Source organism: Penaeus vannamei, chromosome 8 (assembly GCF_042767895.1).
Source record: "Penaeus vannamei isolate JL-2024 chromosome 8, ASM4276789v1, whole genome shotgun sequence".
Classification (NCBI taxonomy): domain Eukaryota; kingdom Metazoa; phylum Arthropoda; class Malacostraca; order Decapoda; family Penaeidae; genus Penaeus; species Penaeus vannamei.
In genome coordinates this window covers 6,618,358-6,628,357 of record NC_091556.1, presented here as the reverse complement: position 1 = coordinate 6,628,357, position 10,000 = coordinate 6,618,358, and the positions used below count along the sequence as shown (strand labels likewise).

Genomic DNA, 10,000 nt, shown 5'->3' with positions numbered 1-10,000 from the left:
TCCTGAAATCGGAAATTCTTTTAGCATAACAGATTTAGATCCATGTAATGATTAAACAACTCTACAAAATCCTGTAACAATCAAACTACTGAAATGAAATTGAACTTGGTAAAAGAAAATTCATGTTTTTCTTTCGATTCTAGACTTAAGAGGATGGCATACACCTAAAACACCTCTTTAAGCTTTATCATCCTACTCTCAAAATACCCTTATAAACAAATAAATAAAAAAGGTAAAAAGAACATACCTCAGGGTTTCTTTGATCACTCCCTTCATGTACGAGAACTGCGCCATGTGTTTGGGAAGGAGTGGACCCTCGTGATCACCCAGGACTGTGTCTACCTCCTCCTGCAACTTGGCTTGGATCTCGGGGTTACGTGCCAGCTGGTAGAGAGTAAACCCAAGCGTGTGGGAAGTCTGTAAAAAGGCATGTCGATTGTTTAGTATTAACCACAGGTGCCACAAACTTCCACCGTCCAGGATTTACTTTCATTCACACAGCGAGGGGCTCTATAAGCACTCACAAAGAGAAATAGGAGGCCTACTGATCTCATCTCTTCTCCCTATAAATAAAGTCCTATTCCACGCACTTTTTTTCCATCAATAATTACGTTTCCGTCTGAATGGTTTGTTTACATAGGAACGCAACAGGGACAACGAAGGGAAGAACAAGACAATACACGAATATGGGCCTATTCATGTGTTTTCTTGTTCTTCCCTTCGTTGTTCTCGTTCCAATTTCTTCGACATGGATTCTACACATAGGAACGCCTTGGTAGTGTGATAGGATAAGTTATACGGAAACACAAGAATTAATGGAAGAGAAGCAAGTGAGATAGGGTTTTCTATTACTTGAATTTTTTGGATTTTCATTTCAGTACCTAGGATTACCGCTAATAAAATTATTATTATCACTATTGTAACATCAAAGATAATAATGATTATGATGAAAATGATAAAAGCAGTGTTAAAAATATAAATTCTTCACCCTAACTTCAAGGTTTGGAGTAAATAGGTGAGATCGCATAGGCCTAGTAATTGTCAACTTAGTGTCTTAGTGTCCTTGTGGAGCCATGCAATTTTATTTAAAAAAATAAATAGATAATAAAAATAGCAATCATCTATACTGCATGATTGTATACTCTGCCGTCGCCATGGGCTCAAAATAATTGTGCTGAATCTTCATGGAAAAATAATGCAATCATGACTTGTTGATGATCATTCCTCGTACATTTCTATTAGCTCTTACTTCGGATACTTTTACAAATTCCATTACCGTATCAATGCCTGCAAACAACATGTCCAGGATCAGTGTGACGACATCCTTCTTCGTGAGTCCTTCCGTCATGAGAAGCGATTCCATCAAGGACACTTCATGGTCAATGTCAGGATCCTGTGCCAAAATACTGGCCTCTGTCTGCTGAATGCTACGGACTGCAATGCTGAAAGTGGAAGAAATTTCTGCTGAGCAACCAAGGAGATGAACAAACAACATCCATTCAAGATCTGAATTTAAGAGTTTAAAGGACCATTACATCTTTAGTGCCCCTGGATTAGACTAGTAAACTCAAAGACGAAATGTAATTGAATCCTCTTGATATGGTGATATTCCGTATCAATGCGCTTTGACCTAAATAGGTTTAAATGTTGCGGATTCTTATACTCAAAACGTTGACAAGAGCTGCCGTCAGTGACACGATTAAGAGTACTTTTAAAATCTGAATTATATTAATGTACACTCACTCTAAGAATTGTTCATGTCTCTCTTTCAGCTTCTTGTACGGTTTGATTGGGAAAAGCTTCCACAGTCCCAATGATGTTTCAGTATCGTTCAGGGCTTGGAATATGTCATTGACGATCTCAATCAGCCTCAGAGCATCCGAATCCTCGTGGATGCTAGGATTAAGGCATCCTAGACGGCGATTCAGTGCCACCAGACCAACGGCTAAAAAGGAGAAATATGAAGAAATAGAGAACATAAATCTTTTCTATACTTGCACTGAATAATGTATGTAGGCAATAAAAAGGACCCTAAGAGAAATGAAACTGATCTCAGTGTGTCATCTGTGTTTATATCAAGAGTTAGTCCTCGCAGTTGCCAGAGAAAATATATCTATTCTGAATCCATAAAACATGAACCAAGTCTTCAACTTTCATTACAGAACCCACAACAGCCAGGGAAGGCTTGGCAACGACATCAGATGTAGCAAGCATCTCCCTGCCTCTACATGATCCCAACCCAGATTTGTTTGGGCAATTTGCTCTGCCTCCTCTGCTCCTGGGGAACTTCGCCGATTAGCATCAATGAGATGGAGACATTCTGTGCCACTCTCCGGGAATGGCCTTGAATCTATCTTGAGTTGATGTGATGCTACCAAAGAGTGACCAATTTACATACTTCCAAGTTCAGATTTGGACCTCTACTAATTGCAAATTGGTACAGCTAGTACACAGTTGGATTTCGCTTGGCTAGTCAATGAAAACTTACATGAAATTGGCTATCTTCCAAGATAGCCGTAAATGTTTAATGGCAGTAAACAGAGATGGCATATTAGATCACCTTTAAAGCTGGGATCTGTGGGTACGTGCAAGTTTGGGAAACGTAGCACTGCAAACCACATATGTGTATGGGAAAGAATGAGCTGGCAGACCAGAGGTCCTAAGACAATTGCTGTTTAGCCCTGTGTTGATATTCTCATTGGTTTCGTCTGAGGAACTAATGAATTCTTGAATGGCTTGTCCTATTCATGACAATAATTTCCCTGGGCCGTACCAAGCCATGCGCAGGGAATGGCATGAGACTAAAGATGATTTTAAACCTATTTCTGAAGGGCTGTATCCTTTCAGTACCTGCAGCCACAGCCAAACAAGTGGACTTTTGCATAATGTACGCAGCTTGGGGCAGGCTTCCTACCCGGCATTTATACCCGGGTTACCATGACATGATTAGATGTTATCCTTCTTGTGGGGCAATGCACATAGAAGAATGTAATAACCCGTTAGTAGATTTCTATGTTCCACATTTGTATAAACTTTATTTTACAATAAATATGTGCATACGAATACGACACTAAAGTTAGTTAATTTGGATTCAGAAGTTATTACTGGACTTGAAATCTTCGATTCTGATTAAGAGCTGGACTGGTCTCCCTTATGTGTTGTTTCTGAATCCTCCTTATTGCACTTGCACACATAACTGAACAGAAAAAAATACCCTGAGCATGGTCTCCACAACACCAACAAGGGCAGTGCTTTACCGCAAGTTTTGAGGAAAAGGCAACAAAGATGGAGATATTACCATCCTCATAAATCTCCACGACAATGCTATTAACGTGAACACTGAACAGTGAGCAATGAACTGACCTCTACCACTCTGTATTATCATTCTGCAGAGCATCACAAGGATAACATAGGATTTTAAGACTATCTTTATGACTCATTTGTATACTACGTTTGCTTTTTGAATGTAGGGTCATAGGAGCCTACCGTTAATATATTCTGTCCATGTTTTACACTTTCTACATGGAATTCCTTAAGAAATCACTTCAATTCACGGTTTGGTTTAAAACACAAATCACCATTTTAGCGCCTCCCCCCCCCCCCTGAAATAATGGCACCCTGACGATCTCAAAGTAATGCATAGCCTGCGTTTGGTTATTTAGCCATAGAAAGCTGGAGCTATCAGGAAGGAAACTTCTGCCAACTCCTGTATTAATGCAGGACATCTTAAAATCAAACCTTTTTTTGGAGAAAGTATCCTGGCATTACCAAACCCCAAGTTGAATTGTCAAAGGAGAAACTCATTGCTAGGTAACCATGACCAACCGAGCATGCGTAATGGCAGTATTCAGTGCGAGGAAAAGACGGTCTTTTATCACCCTTTAGTGAGTAACGATTAATTCTGCTGGATCACACTAAGCTTAATGTAATACATGTGGCGTCGTAATATCCTGCTCACTGTGTCATATTTGTAATGAAAGTGAAATGAGAGAGTAATGAAAGCAGCCTGTCAACGAATGCTTCAGAAATGCAAGTGATATTCACCTGTCCATATAAACCATGCAGTTCAGATATTACTTACATTCAAGTGCCCATTTATACAGTTCAAACTGGAAGTTACTTGGCATTTCCCCGTGTTCTGCCTGCATTTCTGCGATCCTGAGAATTGAAAAGGAAATCAAGAAATTAACAAATCCTAAATGATAAATGCGGTAGGTGCCTAAACCATTGAATTGAGGATGCTATAGACAACTGACATATCACCCGATGATTTTTTTCCCACTCTTTCAAAACAACCTCAAAAGTCAGTAATGAAAACGTCAAGTCACCCCCAAAACCCTTACAAAATCTTAAATACTATTCCCGCAGCCATCGAAGCCAAAACACACAAAGACATTAGCGAGAGACTATTCTTTCAGCCTTTTTTTTACACATTCTTTGTTGGACATAGGCCTTCCCCAGACTCTTCCACGTCCTCCTGTCTCCAGGATCAGGTATCAATGCTTTTAATAGGTATCGAGACTCACCTGTCCATGAATTCGACTGATACTTGATCCATCTGTTGAAGATAAGTCCCCACTACCTTTGGTTTCATCATCGGGGTCTGGACTCTGCTCCGCACTCTCCACCACTCGTCTCCGTTCCTGAGAAAGGTGGTAGGACTCTGCGCTAGAGGGTTCTTGTGTGTGTGTGTGTGTGTGTGTGTGTGTGTGTGTGTGTGTGTGTGTGTGTGTGTGTGTGTGTGTGTGTGTGTGTTTTCACTGGCAAGCTTATACTGGGTATATCATTACAATAATTAAGCTTTTTAGTTTATTTTTAAGGCTTAACTGCGCATGTGTGTTCAATGCTATTCATTATCATTACCTTTATTACTGTTATTACTGTATTTATCATCACTATTATTATCGTATTTATTATTACTAGGAATAGGATTGTTATCGGTTACTTTTATAACTATTATCAGTACTATTATAACTATCACTTTATTTTTATCACTGTCATCATTATCATTGCTAAAATTATTGCTATTAGTAATTGTTACCTTCATGATTATAACATTATTATTTCCATGATTTTGAATCATTTTTATTACTGCAATCATCATTATCATCATAATCCTCATCACAATGAACATGGTCATCATTATTATCATTATTTCCATCATTATTGTCAAGAATATTACGAAGCCTTTGATCGTAACCAATTCCCAGATTGCGTGCCAGGTCTGACGCCACCAGACACAACAAGCAACTTACTCGACCAGTATCCCTCCCTTTTTCTCGAAGAAGTCCTCGACGGCATTGTCTCTCACCGCCTTCAGGGAAGCCATGGGCAGGCGGAGGGGGTTGTGCATAGTAATGCGTAGTAGCTTCTCACAGTCGTCGGGCTTGGTCGTTAATACCATAGGGCCGAAGCCAGGCACTACCATTCGGAAGGTGGAACCGTATTTGGCACAGGCTCCCAGGTAGTACTTGTGATATGCTTTGGGGTCGAACTCTGACAAGATGGAAAAGGGACTGAAACATTCGGTAGGAAGTGAAAATTGAAATGCTTTGGGGTCGAAATCTGACAAGATGGAAAAGGGACTGAAACATTCGGTAGGAAGTGAAAACTGAAATGCTTTGGGGTCGAAATCTGACAAGATGGAAAAGGGACTGAAACATTCGGTAGGAACTGAAAACTGAAATGCTTTGGTGTCGAAATCTGACAAGATGGAAAAGGGACTGAAACATTCGGTAGGAAGTGAAAACTGAAATGCTTTGGTGTCGAAATCTGACAAGATGGAAAAGGGACTGAAACATTCGGTAGGAAGTGAAAATTGAAGTGCTTTGGTGTCGAAATCTGACAAGATGGAAAAGGGACTGAAACATTCGGTAGGAAGTGAAAATTGAAGTGCTTTGGTGTCGAAATCTGACAAGATGGAAAAGGGACTGAAACATTCGGTAGGAAGTGAAAATTGAAGTGCTTTGGTGTCGAAATCTGACAAGATGGAAAAGGGACTGAAACATTCGGTAGGAAGTGAAAATTGAAGTGCTTTGGGGTCGAAATCTGACAAGATGGAAAAGGGACTGAAACATTCGGTAGGAAGTGAAAATTGAAGTGCTTTGGTGTCGAAATCTGACAAGATGGAAAAGGGACTGAAACATTCGGTAGGAATCGAAAATTGAAATGCTTTGGGGTCGAAATCTGACAAGATGGAAAAGGGACTGAAACATTCGGTAGGAATCGAAAATTGAAATGCTTTGGTGTCGAAATCTGACAAGATGGAAAAGGGACTGAAACATTCGGTAGGAATCGAAAATTAAAATGCTTTGGTGTCGAAATCTGACAAGATGGAAAAGGGACTGAAACATTCGGTAGGAATCGAAAATTAAAATGCTTTGGTGTCGAAATCTGACAAGATGGAAAAGGGACTGAAACATTCGGTAGGAACTGAAAATTGAAATGCTTTGGGGTCGAAATCTGACAAGATGGAAAAGGGACTGAAACATTAGGTGGAAGTGAAAATTGAAATGCTTTGGTGTCGAAATCTGACAAGATGGAAAAGGGACTAAAACATTCGGTGGAAGTGAAAATTGAAATGCTTTGGGGTCGAAATCTGACAAGATGGAAAAGGGACTGAAACATTAGGTGGAAGTGAAAATTGAAATGCTTTGGGGTCGAAATCTGACAAGATGGAAAAGGGACTAAAACATTCGGTGGAAGTGAAAATTGAAATGCTTTGGGGTCGAAATCTGACAAGATGGAAAAGGGACTGAAACATTAGGTGGAAGTGAAAATTGAAATGCTTTGGGGTCGAAATCTGACAAGATGGAAAAGGGACTGAAACATTCGGTAGGAATCGAAAATTAAAATGCTTTGGGGTCGAAATCTGACAAGATGGAAAAGGGACTGAAACATTCGGTAGGAATCGAAAATTGAAATGCTTTGGGGTCGAAATCTGACAAGATGGAAAAGGGACTGAAACATTCGGTAGGAATCGAAAATTAAAATGCTTTGGGGTCGAAATCTGACAAGATGGAAAAGGGACTGAAACATTAGGTGGAAGTGAAAATTGAAATGCTTTGGGGTCGAAATCTGACAAGATGGAAAAGGGACTGAAACATTCGGTAGGAATCGAAAATTAAAATGCTTTGGGGTCGAAATCTGACAAGATGGAAAAGGGACTGAAACATTAGGTGGAAGTGAAAATTGAAATGCTTTGGGGTCGAAATCTGACAAGATGGAAAAGGGACTGAAACATTCGGTAGGAATCGAAAATTAAAATGCTTTGGGGTCGAAATCTGACAAGATGGAAAAGGGACTGAAACATTAGGTGGAAGTGAAAATTGAAATGCTTTGGGGTCGAAATCTGACAAGATGGAAAAGGGACTGAAACATTCGGTAGGAATCGAAAATTAAAATGCTTTGGGGTCGAAATCTGACAAGATGGAAAAGGGACTGAAACATTCGGTAGGAAAGTGAAAATTGGTGCTTTGGGGTCGAAATCTGACAAGATGGAAAAGGGACTGAAACATTCGGTAGGAATCGAAAATTGAAATGCTTTGGGGTCGAAATCTGACAAGATGGAAAAGGGACTAAAACATTCGGTAGGAAGTGAAAATTGAAATGCTTTGGGGTCGAAATCTGACAAGATGGAAAAGGGACTGAAACATTCGGTAGGAAGTGAAAACTGAAATGCTTTGGGGTCGAAATCTGACAAGATGGAAAAGGGACTGAAACATTCGGTAGGAAGTGAAAATTGAAATGCTTTGGGGTCGAAATCTGACAAGATGGAAAAGGGACTGAAACATTCGGTAGGAATCGAAAATTGAAATGCTTTGGGGTCGAAATCTGACAAGATGGAAAAGGAACTAAAACATTCGGTAGGAAAGTGAAAATTGGTGCTTTGGGGTCGAAATCTGACAAGATGGAAAAGGGACTGAAACATTCGGTAGGAATCGAAAATTGAAATGCTTTGGTGTCGAAATCTGACAAGATGGAAAAGGGACTGAAACATTCGGTAGGAAGTGAAAATTGAAGTGCTTTGGTGTCGAAATCTGACAAGATGGAAAAGGGACTGAAACATTCGGTAGGAATCGAAAATTGAAATGCTTTGGGGTCGAAATCTGACAAAATGGAAAAGGGACTAAAACATTCGGTAGGAAGTGAAAATTGAAGTGCTTTGGTGTCGAAATCTGACAAGATGGAAAAGGGACTAAAACATTCGGTAGGAATCGAAAATTGAAATGCTTTGGGGTCGAAATCTGACAAAATGGAAAAGGGACTAAAACATTCGGTAGGAAGTGAAAATTGAAGTGCTTTGGTGTCGAAATCTGACAAGATGGAAAAGGGACTAAAACATTCGGTAGGAATCGAAAATTAAAATGCTTTGGGGTCGAAATCTGACAAGATGGAAAAGGGACTGAAACATTCGGTAGGAACTGAAAACTGAAATGCTTTGGGGTCGAAATCTGACAAGATGGAAAAGGGACTGAAACATTCGGTAGGAAGTGAAAACTGAAATGCTTTGGGGTCGAAATCTGACAAGATGGAAAAGGGACTGAAACATTCGGTAGGAATCGAAAATTGAAATGCTTTGGTGTCGAAATCTGACAAAATGGAAAAGGGACTAAAACATTCGGTAGGAATCGAAAATTGAAATGCTTTGGGGTCGAAATCTGACAAGATGGAAAAGGGACTGAAACATTCGGTAGGAACTGAAAACTGAAATGCTTTGGGGTCGAAATCTGACAAGATGGAAAAGGGACTGAAACATTCGGTAGGAATCGAAAATTGAAATGCTTTGGGGTCGAAATCTGACAAGATGGAAAAGGGACTAAAACATTCGGTAGGAATCGAAAATTGAAATGCTTTGGGGTCGAAATCTGACAAAATGGAAAAGGGACTAAAACATTCGGTAGGAAGTGAAAATTGAAGTGCTTTGGTGTCGAAATCTGACAAGATGGAAAAGGGACTAAAACATTCGGTAGGAATCGAAAATTAAAATGCTTTGGGGTCGAAATCTGACAAGATGGAAAAGGGACTGAAACATTCGGTAGGAACTGAAAACTGAAATGCTTTGGGGTCGAAATCTGACAAGATGGAAAAGGGACTGAAACATTCGGTAGGAATCGAAAATTGAAATGCTTTGGGGTCGAAATCTGACAAGATGGAAAAGGGACTAAAACATTCGGTAGGAATCGAAAATTGAAATGCTTTGGGGTCGAAATCTGACAAAATGGAAAAGGGACTAAAACATTCGGTAGGAAGTGAAAATTGAAGTGCTTTGGTGTCGAAATCTGACAAGATGGAAAAGGGACTAAAACATTCGGTAGGAATCGAAAATTAAAATGCTTTGGGGTCGAAATCTGACAAGATGGAAAAGGGACTAAAACATTCGGTAGGAATCGAAAATTGAAATGCTTTGGGGTCGAAATCTGACAAGATGGAAAAGGGACTGAAACATTCGGTAGGAATCGAAAATTAAAATGCTTTGGTGTCGAAATCTGACAAGATGGAAAAGGGACTAAAACATTCGGTAGGAAGTGAAAATTGAAATGCTTTGGGGTCGAAATCTGACAAGATGGAAAAGGGACTGAAACATTCGGTAGGAAGTGAAAACTGAAATGCTTTGGGGTCGAAATCTGACAAGATGGAAAAGGGACTGAAACATTCGGTAGGAAGTGAAAATTGAAATGCTTTGGGGTCGAAATCTGACAAGATGGAAAAGGGACTGAAACATTCGGTAGGAAGTGAAAATTGAAATGCTTTGGGGTCGAAATCTGACAAGATGGAAAAGGGACTGAAACATTCGGTAGGAAGTGAAAATTGAAATGCTTTGGGGTCGAAATCTGACAAGATGGAAAAGGGACTAAAACATTCGGTAGGAATCGAAAATTGAAATGCTTTGGGGTCGAAATCTGACAAGATGGAAAAGAAATTGAAACATTCGGGAGGAAGTGAAAATTGCAATGTTCTGGGGTCGAACTCTCAGAAGAAGAGAACCAAAAACATCGGT

At 39.8% G+C, this 10,000-nt stretch overlaps 1 protein-coding gene across 1 annotated transcript in view; it reads right to left on the bottom strand.

Moving 5' to 3' along the window:
* Nucleotides 1-10,000, bottom strand: part of LOC113805431 (probable cytochrome P450 49a1) — a 16,391-nt gene that overhangs the window by 2,008 nt on the left and 4,383 nt on the right. The window contains exons 3-9 of the mRNA XM_027356419.2: nt 5,256-5,496; nt 4,527-4,643; nt 4,082-4,158; nt 1,744-1,945; nt 1,277-1,442; nt 248-417; nt 1-2 (exon numbers count right to left, since the gene is read on the bottom strand). The exon at nt 1-2 is cut by the window's left edge and continues 77 nt beyond it. Of these exons, the coding sequence (XP_027212220.2) occupies nt 1-2; nt 248-417; nt 1,277-1,442; nt 1,744-1,945; nt 4,082-4,158; nt 4,527-4,643; nt 5,256-5,496 (975 nt within the window). The remainder of the gene's footprint in view (nt 3-247; nt 418-1,276; nt 1,443-1,743; nt 1,946-4,081; nt 4,159-4,526; nt 4,644-5,255; nt 5,497-10,000) is intronic.